We start from the raw sequence: 21801 nt of genomic DNA on the forward strand, positions 1-21801 counted from the left end.
AATGTAATACACTTAAGCTCTAATTCTAAAAAAAATATTTGTATTGTGATTTTATCATTTTTCTTATTTCTATAATTGATTTTTTATTTTTTGTATCATAATTATTTTTAAAAATAAATTTACGTATATAAATTCATAATTGTGCGAAGTGCGGCCAAATTCCCTAGTTAATCTATAAGATTCATGGGATTACTTTCTTGATTATGGCCCCAAAAGATACGGACTTAGCTTAAAAGAAGTAAATGTATCTTTTGAGTTGCTACTCTTAAGTATAAAAATGGGATATGACGAAATATTGCAGGTGTTATTTGGTACTTCGTTGATGGCCTGAATATTACGATATCAAGGGTGGCTAGCTAGTTTGAACCATTTTGTGATTTATGCATGTTATACTTTGGTAGTGTCAAGCTAATCTTTTTTGTATCGTTTCAATTTTAATCAGATGTCCCCGAAGGGACAGGGTGGCTAGTTGGAGAGCATATTTGAGTAAAAAATATAATGACAAGGGTATTTTTGAATGAAAAATATAACATAAAATAAAACTGACTCATTTTGAATAGTTCATGAGTAAATTTCACCTTTTTCCCCTAACTTCTTAAAATTCGATAAGAAGTTAAATTTATGTTTATTTGGTATTTATTTAAGGACTTATTTAGTAATTTTTATATTAATTAGGAGAAATTTTCCGCGCTTACTTTCCAAAATAAAAACTCGTCCAACACCTAAACTTACACTTTCACCCCCACAGATCGCCCCGATGCATTTTTACTAGTGTCCCACCCTAAAGCTCACCCCAAAAAAGCCTTATAAAACACTGATTTTTACCAACATTTCGAACAAAGATAACATAATTGTCTACACATTAACGAGGTCTTAGTTAATTAATTTTGATTTATCACCCAGAAATAGATTTATCGGGTAGGGGTAAACTAATTTAAAGTTATTTAGAATTTGATATTTTGATATATTTTTATTTAATAGATTGTCGTCAAATTCAAACATAAATAGATTTTTCGATTCTTGTTATAAAGCAAAGTTTCATAATATTATAAATAGAGATACTTCTACTTATTTTCTCGAAACAAAAAATAAAATAGCGGAGAATCACAAAGAACATTACTTCATTGATAAGATTCTAAACTATTACAAGTACAGAAACCCAACATACATGCCCTTTTTCACTTATTAATTTTACAATAAGGTAGTTAATAATTATATATATGATATATCATCATCCTAAACATACACAATATTTTCCTTTAGTTCCCGTTGCACATGTCGCACTTTGATATTTCTCCTTCAATATATTCTGGCATGCTGCTATACATGCAGGAAGTGTACATGGATTTATGTCAATTCCAAATGCACATTCCACCTTAATTGGATCACAAATAATTAAGGCCATAATTATCATCATTAGCATAACTCCATTCTGCTTCTTTAATGCCTTACTTTCCATTTCTTACTAATTGTTTTTTTTTCTTCTTATGAAATACTGATGCATAATAGGTGAGTTTTCATGTCTATTTATAGAAGAAAAAAAAAAGAGAAGAAGATGTAGTGGTCCAATGATATATATTCCTCATTAAGAAATCATATTGTTTAACTAAATCCAACCCATTATAATGTAATCTAGTCTTACATTTATATATGTATATTTATATTGATTTAAAACTTACTCTTTTTTTTACATAATATATAAATATGCCCTTTAACTTGGGCTTAAATCACATTTATGTCCTCAAACTTTGGATGTGCACAAGTAGACACTTAAACTTGTATAAAGTTGAACAAATAGACACACGTGTCTTATGTGGCATCCGACAATCTGTGTCGTCCTACGCGGTGTCCTACATGTATTATGCCACGTAGGATTCATGTGTTTACTTGTTCAACTTTATACATTTTAAGTGACAACTTGTAAACACCCAAAGTTGAAGGGCATAAATGTAAAATGAGGCCAAGTTAAAAGGGCACATTTGAGTATAATACTTGCCTTTTTTTTTATTTCACATGAATAAGCTTTTTCTTCCTCCGTTCGTACGTAGAAGTAGGGGTTACGTATCCGTCTATTTAATTTGGTTTTGAAATTTATCAATTTGACTTATTGATTATCGGTTTGTAGACATGCTAAATCGTTATAAAGATATTGGTTATTAATCGGTTCGGTTATCAGTTTAACCATTCAAATTTGACACAAAAAAAAATAATCAAAAATCACTTAGAAACAAGGTGACAAACCAAATGAACTATGCACATGAGTCCACAAATTGCTTCTTGCTCAAAAGCAAACACTTTTTCGTTGTAGAATAACCAACACTTTGAGATAGACAGAAATAAAAGTAGAAAATTAATTTCTAAGTTAGGGTCTTTCTTTATATACAAAATGGTATATATATAATTATTTAATTTACTATAGGATTATGAGTTAATCTGCTAAAATAATCTCAAACTGTTAAGAATCAATAACATGTTAATAAAAAAATTAAAATCGTTATCAAAGCCGCACCTGCTTGGAAGAGTGATGTGGCACATCTAGACAAAGATTTATGAAGTATGCATCGCACTTGCCTTATTTCCATCCTATGTTATTATAAGCTATGCCCAATAAGGAGCAAACATTTGGGCGATTATTCCTAATTAGTGGGGTTAGGTGAAAAGGCTTTATGTACTATGATATATTAGCACTCTAATTAATCCAATCATATGTAAGTGATTAAAAAGGAAAAAAAAGTTCATTATATAAATGTCTCCTCGTTTTCAGATTTGGAAATGAAATGGAGCACCCACCACTCTTTTTTATGGTTGGAGGAACAAGAGATTTGGAAATTCTTAAAAGGAAAAAACGTATCTTTGAGAAATTTAAGAAAAAATGTGGTTGGATGCAGGTGCTGTTTTGTAGTTAGTTGTGGACCTCATTTAACCCCCCCCCCCCCCCCCCCCCACACACAAACAAATGAAATTGTGTTTCATTTAAAAAGTTATTAGGTGATGTATTTTAAAAAGTTAGTTGAAGTGCAGGTAGGAGAAGGGGTACATGAAAGATATATCGATGGGTGGGTGTAAATAAAATCTCATATTGATAATTATAAAAAATAAAAATGTTCGATTAATTATCACGAAAGTAAAAAAGGTTGGAGTTCCTGGGGTAAAAAAAAAAGTTTTATAAATGACATTTCATGAGATTATATCCGCATTACTCATGCTTCCCACCTCCATCTCTACGTACCTTCACCACACCCTACCCCCCACACCATTCCATTCTCGCTCCCATAATGTTTGCCTAACTTATACTCCATATAAATATTCTTGGACTAATATTTTCTGATTATAATTACTTACCAAACTAGACTAGATTTATATAAATAATTTAATTGGATCACAAATAATTAACACCATAATCACCATCATTAGCATAACTCCACTACTCTTCTTCATTGTCTTAACTTCCATTAATTAATTTTAAATCTTTCCTTATAAGTTCTGCATATGAATGAATTTCTATTTATAGTAAAAAAAAATTGTAGTCCGATGATTTCCCATCAAGTTGGTAACTCAATATTTAAATGCAGTCCATAATATTGTATTCGTATCTTAGTATTAAAAATAAATAAATTAAAGATATGATGTATCACATTCCACTAGGCATGTATCATTTATAATGTTAATATAATTTGTGTCCAATAAGGTAGCTGATTGGAGATTAAAGTGACCTTTGGACAACATTAAAATTGTGTTTTAATTTGTTAATTAGGTTTAGTAAACTGTCCAATCGTATACATACACAACTATAATGAATAAATGGCAATTTCTGTTTTTGTCTCTCTTTTGCAAATTTGGAAAAGGAATATTAAGATTAAATAGTGTTCCTAATCTAAGATTCAGGTGTATCACATTCCACTAGGCATGTATCATTTATAATGTTAATATAATTTGTGTCCAATAAGGTAGCTGATTGGAGATTAAAGTGACCTTTGGACAACATTAAAATTGTGTTTTAATTTGTTAATTAGGTTTAGTAAACTGTCCAATCGTATACATACACAACTATATAGTGAATAAATGGCAATTTCTGTTTTTGTCTCTCTTTTGCAAATTTGGAAAAGGAATATTAGATTAAATAGTGTTCCTAATCTAAGATTCAGGTGATTACTTTCTTGATTATGGCCACAAAAGATACGTACGACTGGCTTAATAGAAAGAAAAAAAATATATCTTTTGGGTTTACAAAAGTATAAGAATGGGTTCGAGTCACCATAAAAGCAAAAAAAGGTAGGAGTTTCTAAAAAATACAGGTGTTAATTATTCGATGAGTTGACAATATAATTTTTATATTTTCAAATAATTTAATTTTAAATTTTTTCATTTTATTCATAAGGTGATTTATAGAAAATAAATGATAAATTATCTTTTTTAGATGATCACGCGTTGTCAACATATATATATATATATATTTTCTTTCATTTTGCACTCGTACTCAATCAAACACCATCACATAAATTGAGATAGAAGAGTAATCACTTACCCATTAAAAATCAGTTAATAACATTAATTATAAGAAATTTATTTGACTAAACTACTCTTATATAACTCTTCCTTAGATGATTAAACTAATGATTATATATCTTCTTAGAGAGAAGTAATTGAATGGAAAAAATAATTAATGTTTCTTTCTGGTTTAATTTTGGACTAAAGGAGAAATTTCATGAGTTAACTCAAAATAAAAACTCGCACAAAAACTGGCGTATAAACACCAATTCTTACTAATTTAAATAGCCATATATTTAATCACACATTTACGAGGTCTTAATTAATTAGTTCGATTATCACACAGAAATATATTTATCGGGTAGCAGAAAACTGACTTAATGTTGTTTAAAAACTTGATATTTTATTAATACTAACTTGCTGTCAAACTCAAACAAGAAAACATAGTTCGATTTCTAATTAACATAAGTTTTGTATCATTATAAATAACGGAGAATTGCGAACAACATCACTTCATTGATGAGATTCTAACTAGTACAGTATGAAACCCAACATTCCTTCATTAAAGTGAATTTTATAATTTTATAAAAAAGTACTTATATATAATTATAATATATAGTTCATTATCCCAAACATATACAATATTTTCCTTTAGGCCCCGTTGCACATGTCGCACTTTTATATTTATCCTTCAACAGTTTCTTGCATGCTGCTATACATGCAGGCAGTGTACATGGATGTATATCAATTCCAACTGCACTCTCTACCTTAATTGGATCACAAATAATTAAGGTCATAATCACCATCATTAGCATAATTCCACTCTGCTTCCTTAATCCCTTACCTTCCATTTCTTAATTACTAGTGGAGTAGTTTTTTTTTTTTAAAAATTTTCTTATGATGAAGTGATGCATAATTGATGAGTTTTCATGTCTATTTATAGCAAAAAATAAAATGTTGTGGTCTTAGAATGATATATTCCCCATTAAGAAATCAAAATATTTAATCAATGTTTGAATTAACTTATTTTTAATAGTTTTTGAATTTTAAACTCTTTTGTACTTTTTGGGTGCTTGGGAAAGACAAAAAAATGTTTTTAACTTTTAAGCACCTATTTTCAGACAAAAGTAATTAAGCCAAAAGTAAAAAATGGATATGATGGACTTATGAGTTTTAGCGTTTTAGCTTACGATCTACATATTTATATTTGTATTGTTTTTATTTTTAAACTAATTCTAAGAATGAGGAAGGTGATGTGATGTATATTTCATATAGATGAATATTTCTGTTTCTTTTTTTGTTGATTTTTTGAATTTTAATCTTTATTTATTTCTAGAAAATCGGAAGAAATTACATAAATCTTTATGTATTCCCAGTTATTACTATCATTTATTTATTTTTTCCTAAAATTTCCCCAATTTCGACCTTTTTCTGTCCTTTTCTTCTACGGCATTTAATTCAAGTTTTTACTTTCTTTTCCTTGTTTGATGGCAGGAAAATTTGCATAAATTTAGACTCATCCCATTAATGCCATAATTATAATTATAATAATTATTATTATTCTCACTATTATTATTATCATTATTATCCTCATCATTATTATTATTATCATTATTATCCTCATCATTATTATTATAATTATAATTATTATTATTATCCTCATCATCATCATCATTATTATTATTATTATTATTATTATTATTTATTCGTGTTTCCTGAAATTTCTTCCCTTTTATGTTTTTAATTAATTTTCTTCAAGTATTTTTTTTAAATACTAAAACAAAATTAAGGGCAGAAGAAGGATAATACACTACAACAAAAACAACTTTTAGCGGCAATAAATAGACACATTAATAAAGAGTGCTAAAGTCTTTATTGACATTAGTAAGTATCATTAGATCCATGTCGCTAAAAGCTTTAGGAACATATACAAAGAGTGCTAATGCCGCTAAAAATACATTATTAGCGGTAATTGAGCTATTGCCGTTAATTAATTGCCGCTAAGATCATTTTTGATGTAGTGGGAGAAGGATTACCGGGAGGTAAATCATGCTCTCACCAACGGTATTATAGTTCAAATATTTAACCAACGGTATTATAGTTCAAATATTTAACCAAGAGTATTATAGTTCAAGTATTTAACCAATTGAGTTTTCTTCTACGACTTAAATTTGGGTGTGCAACACCAACAACAACATATCCAGTGAAATCCCACATCATCTTATCTAGGATCATGTCCTCGATAACTTGAAGTTGTGTCATAGACATGTCTTACCACTTATGCATCTATACATCCCCTCTTCACATATCCAACCCGCAGAAAATGAACCAACCACACTTTAGCTTTGATCATGCAAAGGGTGCATCATGGTATATACTATCAAAAATTAATCTAGTCTGAGGTTTGTTTGGTAAAGACTGAAAAATTGCTCTGTTAAACAGTTTTACGCCATTCTCTAACCATCTACTACAAGTGGAGTATCTCTTCTCTCATTCAAAAATGAATGAATATGGTCACAACACCAATCTGTCCTATAATTTTGCAGAACCAACAAGGAGCAGTGGATTAAAAGGTCCGAGATGTACTGTGGATTCCTACCATCATTTCAAGTTCAACGTAAAATAATAATTGAGTTGACGATCAATGATTTATAAATATCTTTTAGATTTCTTAATATAAATATTGTAACAAACCCTCTCTTTAATCTGTGGATAGCACGTATTCTCTTTCCAACAACAATATGAGAAATGGGGGAGAAGTAAAAAAAAATAGGTCTTTATTGAAGAGGCTTTGCACATGAAATAGGACTAATGCAGATTCAAATCGAATGGTTTGGGCTTTCGAAGAGATGAAGATGCAAGTGGTAAAGAGACAATCTTTTGAACAACCAAGCTGACATAAGGATTCTAGCTCGAGTATAAACAACCAACATGATATATATATATATATATATATATATCAGGCCCCAGCATCACTTGATCTTAGATTCGAGCTCCCAAATATTTTCAGGGTACAACACTTTTTTAATACCAGTATAATCCAATATTTTCTTGCTTAAAGCATCCTCTAGCGACGTTCCTGAACTGCTAAGCTGTTATTAATCTGTGTATAAAAAATCAGAATTACTGATTTTAATAAACTTTGCAGAAACACGAAGTAACCAAAGTTTAATAAACTAGTAAGAATAGATGAACAGAAATTAATTGACAAAACTAAAATCTGTAATAAACGTACCACAATCTGGAAAAAACAGAATCAGAAAAAGATCAAGCCCACTGAATGCACAGTGTCCCCTTAAGGAAATTATTCCCCTCTAGTATCCGAGGTTTAATTTGGAATATGTCCTCCCAGGATAGAATGATCTCAATCACCAGTGTATTGATACCCAAAACGCTGGTGTCAGCGAACCACTCAACAGCAGTAAAGTACACGAAGAAATTTTGTGCAGAAGAAGAAGAAGAAATCAGAAAATTCGTAAGGAATAAATCTGAAGAATCAATGTATTTATAGGCAAGAGGAACTGATTCCGAAAAGTTGCAATCCTTTAAGAATCCACACGACCATTCATGAAAGTTGCAACCTTTCAAACGGTCATGGCTGTTTCTGAAAGTTGCAACCTTTCAGAACAGTCACTGCGGGAAATTTAAATAAAACGGGAAAGATTTAAATTAAACGGGTCGCGCGTGGATTCGAGTCGGGTCGGGTCAATTAACTAATTAATTGAATCGGTTAATTAACTAATTAAAACGTTGGCCATTTAATTTAATTAATTAAATAATTAATTAACTAAAATAATTAAAACAAACTTTGTCCAAAAAATAATCTCTCGATCATTTTTCCAAAGCCAAAGCCAAAGCCAAAGCCGAGCCGAGCGACGACGGCGCGAGGGGGGTCCCTCTTTCCAACCTTTTTAACAATTAATAGGAGTGTTTCTATATTTAAACTCTCCTATTTTTCTTTCCACCATTGATGAGGGACAAATGTCTTTTCAATGTTTTTTCAATAAAGCATAAGAGGACTTTTCAAGTTCTCAACTTTTCAAGTTTCCAACTTTTTCCAAGTTCCTCTTTCATCTTCCCTCAATCTCCCATTAACTCTTGCTACATACCCAACATAAGCCACAACAACCTCTCCGTGACAAGCACCATTCACAATGGCCTTGGCACATTCTTCTACTTTCACCACAGGGATTATGCTCACTTGAACCTGATTTATTCATCAAATCCCCCAAATTAGATACTAATATCGCGTTTCAATAGATTTCGTTTAATTTGGTTAAGAGAACTTACATCCCTCATTTTAGGATCAACATCTACTTTGCCAGTCTTGTCTATGAATTTCCCTTGTGTCATTTCTGATTCAACATAGCCAGGTGTGACCAATGTTATTTTGATGTCCCGTCCAAATTCAATCCTTAACGCCTCAAAAAACAGGGTCATCGCTGCTTTGCTTGCCTACAATAACACAAATGTAAGGGTATCAAAACGGAAAAAATAAATAAATGAAAGCTGTTCATTAGGGGGTTAAAATTAGGAAACATCAGAGTTGGTGGACTTACAGCATAAAGGCTCATTCTTGGAGCAGGAATCCAAGATGCTGCAGAAGAAAGCACAATGATTCTACCTTCGCTACGTCTCAGGTAAGGAATCGCAAACTTTGTCATGTAAATTGAACCCCAGAAGTTGATGTCCTGCATATTTCAACATGACATTAGGTGTTGGGACACAGAACATGACATCAACAGCCACAACAACATAGCCAGTATAATCTCACAAGTAAAGTCTGAGGAGGATGTTGTGTACGCATACATAATCCCTACCATCTACCCGTGACATGAATATATTATTATTACCAAGATGGATCTAAAGTTAGTGATGTCTTCTATTTCTTCAAACAAAGCAACTGCAATCACGCCAGCATTATTAACCAGATGATCCACTGCAATTCACGCACGGAACAAAAAATTCGTCAAAATTAACATAATTAAAGCTTTCAAAAGCATAATAATTAGTAGGAGAATCAAACAAATTATAAATCAAATCTCACGTCGTCCAAAGTTACTTATAGTTCTATCAGCAATCCTTCTACAGTCTTCAACTTTTGAAACATCAGCTGGAATGACTAAAACATCCGGGGCACCTAGATCAAGTGCCCTTTCGGCTACTTCACTTACACTCTTCTCTCTTCTGGCTGCAATGGTTAAGCATGCACCTCTTCTCGCGTATTCATAGGCCAAATGCTGTGAAATCAAGATTTTTTTTAGCTATGATCAAACCATCTAACATCAAACAAATCCAGATAAAAAATGTCCTACTCAGTTTCATAATTTGTCCTTATTCAGCGACAATTTAACCTTAAACTATAACTAAACAAATGACCATAAAATTTACGTTTTTTTTTTCTTAAATTCTGCATTCAATCAAATACGATAGGGAGAGGCCTAAATAAGTAAAGTGAATATATAACCTCGCCGATGCCTGAGGAAGCCCCAGTAATGACAACAACCTTGCCAGCAACATCCTCACTGTAAACTGTGCTCAATATTGACAAGATGTACTTGATGAATTGATAAGGTGGCAACAAAAACAACAAAGCAAACAAGGTAAATGGAGGAGCTACTAAGTTGAGAAATTTGTGAATTAGGTCCAATATCATCATGGCTATTACTAATTGCTTAGCTACCTGTTTTTTCTAACAAAAAGTGTGCAACTATGGACTGTAAGTTTTTCAAAGGAATGCTTATATGTTATGAAGATGAGCTGTAAATTAGAATCTACAAAGCTAGCAAGTAATCTAACAAGCTAACAGAATAGCTACTTATATAGCATCTACAAAACTAGAAATTAATCTAACAATTAGTATTACTTTATGTAGTTATTTAATACAGGGGCCACATTAGAGAGTAGTAACTAACTCATTAATGAGCACCAACTGGCCTACTACATCTAAAGTTGTGTACACATATATACTTAAGTACAATTCAGTATAATTTTGTAGAACCAACAAGACAGGTATGCAGGGGATTAAAGGGACCGAGATATGGACTAAGTAAGAGGCGAGGCGGATCCAGAATTTAAAAGTGTACAGTGCATTCCTAAGATGATTTCAAGTTAATATGAAATAATAATTGAGTTCACAATCAATAATTTACAAACTTTTTAAATATAAATACGAAGAAACAACCAACTTGATAAAATTTATTATGTTTGTCAAATTATTTAGTAACAGAGATACATAGAAACAAAACAACCAACTTATTATATTTAATATAGATAGACAATTACGAATTTCATTCAGTTTCCTTTACTTGATCGAACAGCCCCGGGTCTTGACATCAACCAGCCGGGCCCAACATCACTCGGTCTTAGGTTCAAGCTCCCGGATATTTTCAGGGTACAAGACTTTTTGAACACCAGTGTAATCCAATATTTTCTTGCTTGGAGCATCCTCTGGCGAAGCTCCCCAACCGGAAAGGTACAACAACCTCAAAAACCACTCAACAACATCTGGACAGAAAACCTTCCACAAGTAGGTGACTCGGAACCAAGATGGCACAGTAATGTATCTCTCCCCTCGACAAGCGCCATTCACAATGGCCTTGGCACAGTCTTCTACTTTCATCACTGGGGTTATGCCCACTTCAACCTGGTTTATTCATTAAACCCCCAAATTAGATACTAATATCGCGTTTTCTTGGTAATCACGTCTAATTTGTGGAAGACTTGATCGCTTAATAGACTAATTATAGAGACTGAAATTCAAACTCGTGACATTATGGTTCATCGTCACATTTTGACCCCGGGACTATCCCATAGAAACAAATCATAGTCTTGAACATATAAAATAAGGTTTTAACTAGAGACATCAATAAATTACGTTTAAATTGGTTTAAGGCATATATTGAAGTGATATTGCACAATGCACGGTATTAACGTATAACCATAGTTTAGTATAGAGGAAGTGTTCGTAAAAAATAACATGTCATGTCATTGCAATAGTTTGTGCGCGAGAGAGGGAGAAAAGAGAAACTTACATCCCTCATTTGAGGATTAACATCTACTTTGCCAGTCTTGTCTATGAATTTCCCTTGCGTCATTTCTGATTCAACAAAGCCAGGTGTGACCAATGTTATTTTGATATCCCGTCCGAATTCAATTCTTAACGCCTCAAAAAACAGTACCATCGCTGCTTTGCTTGCCTACCATGCATAACATAAAAGTAATTAAGTCTACTTATCAAAACGAAAAAAAAATGGAAGTTGTTCATGGAAACGGCAAAGTTGGTAGACCTACAGAGTAAAGGCTAATTCTTGGAGCAGGTATCCAAGATGCAGCAGAAGAAAGCACAATGATTCTACCTTCGCTATATCTCAGGTAGGGAATCGCAAACCTTGTCATGTAAACTGAACCCCAGAAGCTGATGTCCTGCAAATTCCAAAAAAAAAAAAAAAACAAGTAATAGTAACAAAAGTAGAAACATGCCATTGAATAGTTAAAATCAAATTTAAAATTTTAATAGTTGTGAGGTAACATAAATAATCGGTATCATATGAAATTTTAGAGTGCCTTATAGATTAGAATGGAGGATGTCAAACCATTCGTAATACTTTGAGTAATTTCTATTTGATCATTTACCCGTGACATGAATATATGTTACTCCCACTGTCTAAAAATACTAGTCATGTTCTGCTTCTCGAGGGTCATTTTGACTAATCTTCGAAACTTAATTAGATAATTAATTTAAAAACTAGTATAAGATACAATTTTTCCCATATCAATGCAGGGGCGGAGCCACCTTATACTAAGGGGTTCATCCGAACCCCCCTTCGGCGGAATATTATCTTATTTATACTAATCAATGTGGTGAAAAAATATATATTAAAACGTTGATCGAAGTTTATATAGTTTTAACTTTGGAAAAAAAAGTGACAAGTAATCTGAGACGGAGGGATTACTATTATTACCATGATGGATCTCATGTTAGTAATGTCTTCTATTTCTTCAAACAGAGAAACTGATGTCATTCCAGCATTATTAACAAGATGATCCACTGCAATTCACACGTTCAACAAAAAATACGTCAAAATTATCATTTTTAAAGCTTTCAAAAGCATGATAATAAGTAGGAGAATCAAACAAATTAAATTGAATCTCACGTCGTCCAAAGTGACTCATGGTTTTATCAGTAACCCTTCTACAATCTTCAACTTTTGAAACATCAGCTGGGACGACTAAAACATCCGGGGCGCCTAGATCAAGTGCCCGTTCGGCTACTTCACGTAGACTCTTCTCCCTTCGGGCTGCAATGGTTAAGCATGCACCTCTTCTTGCATATTCATAGGCCAAATGCTGTGAAATCAAGATTTTTTTATAGCTATCAAACTATCTATACATCAAAAAAATCCAAATAAAAAACGTCCAACATAGGCAATCCTTACTTTTTCAGCCACTCACTACAACAAAAACAACTTTTAGAGGCAATAAATGTAGACATTAATAAAGAGTGCTAAAGTCTGCATTAGTTAAGTGTCATTAGAATCAATGTCGCTAAAGGCTTTAGGGACATATACAAAGAGTGCTAACTGCAGCTAAAAATATATATTAAGTGGCAATTAAGTTATTGCCGTTAATTAATTGTCACTAATGATCATTTTCGATGTAGTGACTCTTTGAATTAATAATTAGTAATGAGATAAGTTATCCCAAAACAATAATTTCGAGATAATTTATACTAGAATTAAATAATTAAAATGACAAAAATACCCCTCAAACTATTTTTGTATATCACTTTCCTACATTTTAACCTTACTTTTAAACGAACAATTTATTCTTAAAAATTATGACATCCATATTATTTTTAATACACAAACCAAACATTCACTAAAAAACAATACCATAACAACTAATTTAATCATAACTTATATTCAAATCAAACAATCCTTGTCCTACACAAATAATAATAAATTTTGAAGTACTAATAAAGTGCTTGGAGCTAGAATTTTTAGCAGGGATTCAAAATGAAAGAAGAAAACACACGAAAAAAATATGTCAAAGGTGTCAACATTAACTATATATACAGTTAAAAAAAATCATATACAAACAGTAAATTTGAAATGCTTAATTAAACAAAGAAAATAAGTAAAGTAAATATATAACCTCGCCGATGCCCGAAGAAGCTCCGGTGATGACAACAACTTTACCAGCTACATCCTCGCTGAAAATTTTACCCAATATTGAAAGGAAGTACTTGATAAATTGATAAGGTGGAAAGAAAATCAACAAAGTAAATAAGGTAAATGGAGGAGCTACTAAGTTGAGAAATTTGTGAATCAAGTCCAATAACACCATGGCTATTAGTATTAATGTTATTATTTGCTCATAACAAAAAAAATGTGCAATGGACCGTTTATAAAGTGTTATAAAGAACAATGAAAGGGAAAAAAGAAATAGATGGAAACGTGGGAAGCGAGTGTAGTATTTGGTTTTTTGTTGAAGTATAAATTCGACACGTATCCTTCTTTTTTTAGTAATAATATATTTTTGTTTTGTAGGATACCAATAAATTTTGTTGCGTCAACCTTAGTCAACAAATGAATAATTGCTTGAGTACATGATTAGCAATGGTAATGGATAATTTATATTGATATCCATTTAAATTTAAAAAAAAAAGCTAAATTTATATTATCCATTTAAAAGTGAGTAATTAAATGAGTAAAGTGGGTAAAAGAGACTTATTTATAAAAGAAATAAAAATGGCACTAATATTTTTTTAAATGTAGATGGTCGGGGTAGGAATGGGTTGGATATGGAAAAAAATTAATTTTTTTTTAAAAAACGAATTTATATTAGAGAAGGGGTCAGAGTAGTAAAAATAAATTTAATTTTTTAAAAAAATAAGTAAAAAATAATTTTTTTAATTTTGAGGCGTTGGGGTGGGATGGGATGGGGTAGGGGGTGAGGGGGAGGTGAAGAGTGAAGTAAGAAATTTTGCTTTTGAAGCTTTTAAGATGATCCTATGATAATATGGGTAAATATGAATATCTATATTATCCATTGGATAACTTGTTTATACTCATTTAAAATTTGAATCGAGTCGAGTAGTTTATCCATTTGTATTTAACTCATTTTCGATCGATTCATTTTTATTTCTCCATATAATATTTAAAAAAATAAATTTACGAGCACAAAAAGTGATTAAATAATATGCAGTATTAATATTTGAATATAAAAATATAAAATAAAATCAATAGATTCTAAGATTTGTAGGGAATATCTTTTCTTACCAAAGTTAAAGAAAATATTTGTTCAAAACTTATTTGGTTATGATATTAATTAATTAATGATATAATTTTGATGTTTAAAAATTAAATAAGATATATGTTTCTCATCTCAATGTGTATTTGACTAGAGGAAAAGAGTAATGGGGGGAGCCAAATCCATATTTTTATATTCATAATAATTATGTTAAGAAAATAATTATTAATTAAAAACTAAGAGAGGTAAGTATAATATTATAAACTAAAATGAAAGTAAGTATTACAAAACTAAACTTGAAGAGTGGTTTATGCAATCATCTATTTTTGTCACACCCCAAAACCGGATGTGATGGCACGTGTCCAAACCCCACCGGACACGTCAGCCTAACACCCAAAAACCCGACGATACGGAATTAATAAAACAAGAATAAGATAGAAAGATNATCTCTTATATCTTTTGGTTCTAATGATTTTCTAGAAAAATAGTTTAACTTGAATAACTTTATAAAAGAAAATTTGTAAGTTGAGTAACTTTATTGATACAAAACCAAATTGAATGATTTACATAATTTTACATAGTTGAGTGACCTTTTGAGATATTTCCTCGTTGTTATTAGATATTAATAATGTCAAGCTTAATTGTAAATGAATGTATATATTATTTTATGTAAATAGTTATTATGGAGCGATTAATTATTCATGATTAATTATTTTATTTTTTATTCTGTATTAAATAATATTTCACATAAATTTTCTTATACTTTATACATATATTTTGCAATTCTAAATTGTCAACTAAACATTATCTTAATTTTATACCTAAATAATTTAATTACTATTTTATCTATCAGACATAGAATATATAAAAATTGATACACACAACCAATTCCTCATTCAACTAGACAACTACCAAACCGACCCCCTAAGGGTGTATTTGGTGGTACGAAGGAAATATTTTTTTCCAGAGTATAGTGAAGATGAGATGAAATGTCATTTTATGGATGATTGTATTTGTTTTTCCTGCACTTACTAGAAAGAAAAGTCATTTTCTTCATTGATAAGAAACTTATTATATTAAAAAAAAAATTGAAAATCTTCCTAAACTTTTGACAAATGAACATGTGAAATTTAAAAAATATTTTTTAAAATTTTTAAAAACCAATTATGAAAAAATTTTAAAATATTTTCCATGGTACCTAACACACCCAAATGTCAACTTTGTTTATATCATAGTAGAGTAATTTAAGTGAAAGTATTAACAACTTCACATCATTAGTTGGGAACAAATTATGCAAATTGCAGTTTGTTTTAAGTGTATATATATATAAGAGAGATTACAATTGGGAAAATGTATGATTAGCCTAAATCATTGTTACAGATTCAAGTCTAATTTGATTATTGACCCTTGCAATGAAATCATCAGCTCTCTTGCTTAATTCATTAGGCTCTGTTTCAAATTTCAACTCTTTAAAATTCTCTAATTCTTCATTCTCTCTGTAATTGCTGCTGCAGTAGTTTCCCTTAATTCCATCCATCACATTTTCAAGATTAACACTTTCCTTTTCCTCCTCAGGTTCATCATCATTATTATCATCATATCCGCAAAATTCGTCTTCTTGCTCTGGCCCATATTTAAAATTTACACTAAAAGGTAAAGAAGAAGAATATTTCGATCTTGAAATCTTACACTCTCCAGTGACAAAGATGAAGTTTTTATCATCATTTTCTTGCTCTGCTGCATAGCTCTGTTTCAGTACATTAGATTTTGATTTGAAGATCTTGGACTCTCCAACAAGGACTATGACTATAATGTTTCCAATTAAGAAAATGCACTTAGAACTGAAAAACAGAGCACCCAATTTGGGAATAGAGTCGAAGAGAAGGGATCTTACGAAAGCGCGAAGAAGGGGATACCAAAGAGGACTTGAGAGAATCAAAATGCAAGTCATGGAAGTGAAAGAGTAGAGCATGATCTTGTTGAGAAGCCGCTGTTTCCTGTACTTGTTGATGGCTTGAATTTTCTTTATTTGAAGTGAATCCATTATTGTTCTAAAAACAGAGCAAAGTTGCAGAAAACAGAGAGGCTTTGGAAAAATGATTGTGGCTTAATTAAGCTCTTAACATCATTGTTATATTAAAGACCATGCAAGGAGACAGCTAACTTTATTTAAAGTTAATGGAGAAAGAAAAGTTGTATCTTTTACTTATCTTCTTGCCTATGCTTTTGAGCTGCTTTTGTGTTTCACCCTTTTGCTTTTATGATTTGGGAGGAGAACTGTAAATGTCAATGTATTTGGATGCTTTGTTCAACGAAGAATTAGAGAAAGAAATATCATACTAAACTACGTTATAGGTTCGAGCCATTAATATTTGTATTAGGAAAGACTGTCAACATAAGGGGCGGACCTTTCTGTTAATGCGAGATGTTTTATGCATCAAGTTATCTTTTTTTACAATAGTAGTGTCAAAATGAAGATGCTATTTTTTGAGACTACGAAGAAATGATCCTAAAATATTCAGACAAGATAAAATTTATGTCAAAATTCATTATAGAATTATGGAAAAATGTTGAGAAAGACTAGATATATCTCGTAAATTTTTAAATTAATTTCCTTTAAAAAGGATCATTTGATGCATTAAACTTACGTTATGTGAGGATAAAAAAACTTGAACTAAGTTGTATCTATTATGGACAATTCTATCTTACACTCTCTGCAAGATATTGTTTTCACTGCGCGGCAGACACCGTGAACTCCTGCTAAAATAGTGAGCATTTTTACAGAGGAGCATATATTTGTTTGATTTGATTATCAATAATTCATTTAATTAATAAGGCCAAGTAGGCACATACACGATTAATTAATTAATATATATATCCTGCTTGAAAGGTGCCTATTACCTATCTAAGAAGTAGTGTTACTTATAAATACGTAGTGTGGATTAGTCACTCATTAGTCATAACATGTGAGAAAAAGGTAGCGAAACAAATTAAAAATGGAGTAAAAGAGAGAAAAAATACTTATTAATAAGATTAGAGGAAGGTAGATAGATGTTTCGTACTCACTAAAATAAGTTTAAAATATGATATACTAATTAAGTGGCCGTGCAAAGCATATAACCATATAGGTACGTACTCAAATCACATGTAGGATTATATAAGTAGCATTCTTTAATATTAAGATAGAAAATTACTATTCTTTTGGTTTTAATTCATGTGACACTTTTTTTAAGGTGGTTCTTAAAAAAATTTCATATTTAATGGCAATAACCCTCATTTTTTTACCCTTATTGAGTTTCAGTTAATACTTTATTGTGAAGAAAAGTCAACTAAAAGTAAGCATTAAAATAACTTTAGTGCAAACACATAATAAAGCCTTTTCTTATGTCCGATCAAGGAGTTCACATAAATTAAAACAGAAGGAGAAGTAAATAAGTTTTAAGTGAGATATAATAAAGTTTCTTCGTCTTATTACTTTTCATTTTAAAATATAGAGGAACGTGGCTGTTAGAACTTAGAAGGGAAGCTGACTTCTAGTTTAAGTATTGATAAATGACATTGAGTTGATAGCCCTTCGATTAATCAAACGGGTGTGTTAAAACACCCCCGGCATGTTATTTGAGGATTATAATTGACATATGTTAATTAAAGAGGCAAAAATAAAACTCAATCCGCTAATCCATTTGAATTTGGGCAGGGTAATAGTCTGTCTATTTATAAGCTCATGAATTCATTGAGAAATAAGACGAACTAATGCAATATATAAATCTTGTATAAACAGTGAATATAAATGTATATACATTTCTAATACATGGTTATATATCATACACTCACAGTTATACATTATTATACAATATCGATATATTATACTATATAAATTCAGCCATTTAATTGATTTTTTTTAGCGACTTTCACATATAGCAAACATAAAAATCATATTTGTATGTTGTAACTATAGTTTGCATAGTTGCGCTCCAAAGCAAGTTTTATGTTTGCCATGGAGCTTTTGATTTGTATAATTCGCTACAAACGTCCAATTTTATACAAATTGTTCAGTTTTGTATAAATTCATTTATACATTGTAATTTGTATAATTATAAGTGTATAGGACGAAAATATATGTATTTGTATTTGTATATACACTTTTCTCTCGCTTTATATAAACACAAACCCATTTTACATGGCTAATTGTATACCGAAAATGACTAATTGTATATCGAATCAGATGGCAAATAAAAGGGATGTTTGCTGCGAATTACAATTAAAATAAACTATGGCTATAACATTTAATTTGAATTAATAATTTGCTATTTCATACAATTTTCCCTTTTTTTTTTTTTTATCATATGATATATTGCGCTAGTCTTTTTAGCAGGACTTTAACACTAGAAAATAGGACTTCAAAAATTTGTGATCGTAAAATTAGATAAATGTAGAACTTCCTGTAATTTTTAGTAATATACATATGAAGATTTATTTGTGTAAAAATTATGCAAACCACATAGTGTAATAGATAAATTACATCATATCCCTAATCTTTCATTAATTACAAAAATCCCTTCTTTTTTATATCTTTCGGATACATAATTGTGAGGATGATACATTAATTTAGACACTTTTGTTATCAGTTTACTGCGCTAAATAAGGGACTAAAAACAGAAAGTATTATTGAATCCCACAAATCAAGCGTACGTTTCTTTCTTCTAACAATCAGTCATTCACAAAAAGGTAACATAACTAGGAAATTAAAATTTCAAATTGTTAAATTGTGTCTCCTTGTTCTTCCAAAACACAGCAGAAGCTTGATTCAAAAAAATTGCAGCGAAATTTTGTGAAGATTCATAATGAATATTTCGATATTGTTAAGACATTCGGGAATATAGGAAAGTGATGTTAGGTACGAGCAACACAGAAGTGATGGGATAGTGGTTGGGGAAAATATTTTATTCATGAACCTTATTTCCGCCATTGCAGCTGAGTTAAAAGATATGATAACAAAAAGTATGTGAACAAATAATCTTGTGATACACAGATCGTATAACTTTCTTTGTTTTTTTAAATTTGTTTGTTACTATATTATTCATGATACACTGTTATTTGCAAATTATATTCATAATTAGGTTGCATCTTATGTATTGTTGTTGCATCATATGTGTAAGGTGTTTAGATTTGTGTATCATTGCTTGATAATTACAAAGTATCATATACGTTTGAAATACTTCTTCGTTCTTTTAATGTATCAATGAATAGAAACGGATAATTGTGGTACATATGTGTGTTTTGTATCATTTTTTTATATGTATCTAAAACATGTAAAACTGTGGGGACAATAATATGTATGTAAACTAAGAGTATATATGATCCGTTGAGCTGAGTTATAATAATGTATCTTGAAGTGTAATATTGTTTTGGAATGATACAATAAACATTAAATAATAAATATATTTGGTACAATTGCAGCTATGTATTAGTGTGTTATGCAATTTCAATGGAATCAATGCCGAACAAAAGTGATTGTTCAGTTCCAGAATGTGTTTTGGAAGAAGTTGTCTTGCCACCAAGATATAAAAGAATGCCCAGTAGATCAAGGAAAAAAAAGAAGGAGAATCCATATGAAAAACTAACAACAAACACGAACAGTTGTGGGCGATGTGGACAAAAAGGTCACAATCGAAGAACTTGTACTTTCTTCCCGAAAGAATCTTGATCAATACTTTTTTGGAGTACTTTATTTTTTAAGATCTAATAATTCTCCAATTATAACATTTTTTCCCCATTGTTACAAATGTTTACATTAAAAAGTACTTTTAGCTTACTAATTTCTGATTCAATAAATTGAAATGTTATGTTTTTCAGTTCTGCCTATAGTTTTTTATTGTTAATTTTTGATAAAGTGAATCGGGTATACATATTGTGTATTGTTTTGTGTTTGATACAAAGTTATTTTTAAAATATACATTGTATTGGTTAAGTAATTAATGTATATGTAACCGCTAACAAGTACTGAAAATACTATTACATTGCAATGATTTGTTTAACATAATGAATCTGATACTTAATTCTTTGAAAAATTTTGTATCGGATAATATAGTATCAAGTGTTATGATATGTATCGTATAAGAGTTGTGATGTGTATCGGATAAGAGACATAATGTTAAAAGGTACTAAATATATTACAAATTAAAAGGATTGTAACAATTGTAAATATATAGTATCAGATTTTGTGAGACACATCAATTTGTGATTTTGAAAGCATGATAAATAATAATTGTGTATCATATAATATATTTTTTGGTAAATTTGTATCAGCTTATAATATAGTATCAAGTGTAGTCATTTGTACCAAATTTATAAGAGACATAACGTTAAAAGGTACTAAATATATTGAAAATTAACTGATTTGTATCAAGTATAGAAATATAGTATCAGGTGTTGTGATACACACAAGTTTGTTAAATCGAAAGTAATCGTGTATCATATACATAATAATTTTTCAGAAAATCTTGTATCTGCTAATAATATAGTATCAACTATAGTGATGTGTACTATACTTATAAGAGACAAAATTTAACAAGGTATTAAATATATTGAAAACAAAATGAAAAGCGAAATAAACAATTTTCAACATAAAAACTCTTCACATTTAGAAGTAGTATCTTCAAAAGGAAAGAAATACTTAAAAACACTAATTAATGTATCTTAAAAACAATAGATCATCAACAACTGTCGGTGAATCGATACATAAAAATCTATTCTACATTAACAAGATCATCTTCTGTTGGTGGAGTGTAGTCACTCTTCAACCTTGTAGAATCATCATTCTCGCTAACATATCCCGTCTCGGCCTTGTTGAGACCATACTTTCATAACAATGTTGCATATCTTGTGCGACGATAGTCACTTCGAAAATCATTAGATGGGATGTTGATTTCATCGCTCAGAAATTCAACAAAAATAGCAAAAAACATTCCGCAGTCACTACAAAAAAAGAAGAAGATACATTATAAAAACAGATCAAATGTGTAAGTAAAGAAAAATTGATTCAATAGTTACAGACTG

The 21801-nt window shown here is 30.4% G+C and overlaps 3 protein-coding genes and 1 non-coding gene across 4 annotated transcripts; all 4 read right to left on the reverse strand.

The window, feature by feature from the left end:
- Positions 1 to 355: 355 nt before the first annotated feature.
- Positions 356 to 459, reverse strand: LOC125861099 (U6 spliceosomal RNA). The gene has a single exon (XR_007445960.1). It is a non-coding gene; the product is annotated as a U6 spliceosomal RNA (small nuclear RNA).
- A 7001-nt stretch (positions 460 to 7460) lies between these two features.
- Positions 7461 to 10147, reverse strand: LOC125858723 (11-beta-hydroxysteroid dehydrogenase A-like). The gene is made up of 7 exons (XM_049538538.1): positions 9956 to 10147; positions 9536 to 9728; positions 9342 to 9427; positions 9048 to 9179; positions 8779 to 8943; positions 8618 to 8695; positions 7461 to 7580 (listed from the first exon to the last, which is right to left on the reverse strand). The coding sequence occupies exons 1-7, from the start codon at positions 10145 to 10147 to the stop codon at positions 7461 to 7463; spliced, it is 966 nt and encodes a 321-aa protein (XP_049394495.1).
- A 419-nt stretch (positions 10148 to 10566) lies between these two features.
- Positions 10567 to 13870, reverse strand: LOC125858469 (11-beta-hydroxysteroid dehydrogenase A-like). Its single transcript, XM_049538257.1, has 6 exons — positions 13645 to 13870; positions 12645 to 12837; positions 12453 to 12538; positions 11782 to 11913; positions 11523 to 11687; positions 10567 to 11134 (listed from the first exon to the last, which is right to left on the reverse strand). The coding sequence occupies exons 1-6, from the start codon at positions 13834 to 13836 to the stop codon at positions 10844 to 10846; spliced, it is 1059 nt and encodes a 352-aa protein (XP_049394214.1). The 5' UTR covers positions 13837 to 13870; the 3' UTR covers positions 10567 to 10843.
- A 2098-nt stretch (positions 13871 to 15968) lies between these two features.
- LOC125858472 (uncharacterized) lies at positions 15969 to 16840 on the reverse strand. The gene is made up of 2 exons (XM_049538261.1): positions 16659 to 16840; positions 15969 to 16583 (listed from the first exon to the last, which is right to left on the reverse strand). The coding sequence occupies exons 1-2, from the start codon at positions 16784 to 16786 to the stop codon at positions 16106 to 16108; spliced, it is 606 nt and encodes a 201-aa protein (XP_049394218.1). The 5' UTR covers positions 16787 to 16840; the 3' UTR covers positions 15969 to 16105.
- Between the last annotated feature and the right edge of the window lie 4961 nt (positions 16841 to 21801).

Source organism: Solanum stenotomum, chromosome 3 (assembly GCF_019186545.1).
Source record: "Solanum stenotomum isolate F172 chromosome 3, ASM1918654v1, whole genome shotgun sequence".
Lineage (NCBI taxonomy): Eukaryota > Viridiplantae > Streptophyta > Magnoliopsida > Solanales > Solanaceae > Solanum > Solanum stenotomum.

Excerpts from the sequence above, each read along its gene's own strand:
- LOC125858472 (XM_049538261.1), bottom strand. The coding sequence starts at position 16,786 with ATGGATTCACTTCAAATAAAGAAAATTCAAGCCATCAACAAGTACAGG. Across the intron at positions 16,584-16,658 it reads ATTCTCTCAAGTCCTCTTTG|TTCTAAGTGCATTTTCTTAA; the intron begins GTATCCCCTTCT and ends TCTGTTTTTCAG.
- LOC125858723 (XM_049538538.1), bottom strand. The coding sequence starts at position 10,147 with ATGATGATATTGGACCTAATTCACAAATTTCTCAACTTAGTAGCTCCT. Across the intron at positions 9,428-9,535 it reads TATAAGTAACTTTGGACGAC|TGGATCATCTGGTTAATAAT; the intron begins GTGAGATTTGAT and ends CGTGAATTGCAG. Across the intron at positions 8,944-9,047 it reads CAAGAATGAGCCTTTATGCT|GCAAGCAAAGCAGCGATGAC; the intron begins GTAAGTCCACCA and ends GTGTTATTGTAG.
- LOC125858469 (XM_049538257.1), bottom strand. The coding sequence starts at position 13,836 with ATGGTGTTATTGGACTTGATTCACAAATTTCTCAACTTAGTAGCTCCT. Across the intron at positions 12,838-13,644 it reads CTTCTTCGGGCATCGGCGAG|CATTTGGCCTATGAATATGC; the intron begins GTTATATATTTA and ends TTGATTTCACAG. Across the intron at positions 11,135-11,522 it reads TTAATCCTCAAATGAGGGAT|GTTGAAGTGGGCATAACCCC; the intron begins GTAAGTTTCTCT and ends TGAATAAACCAG.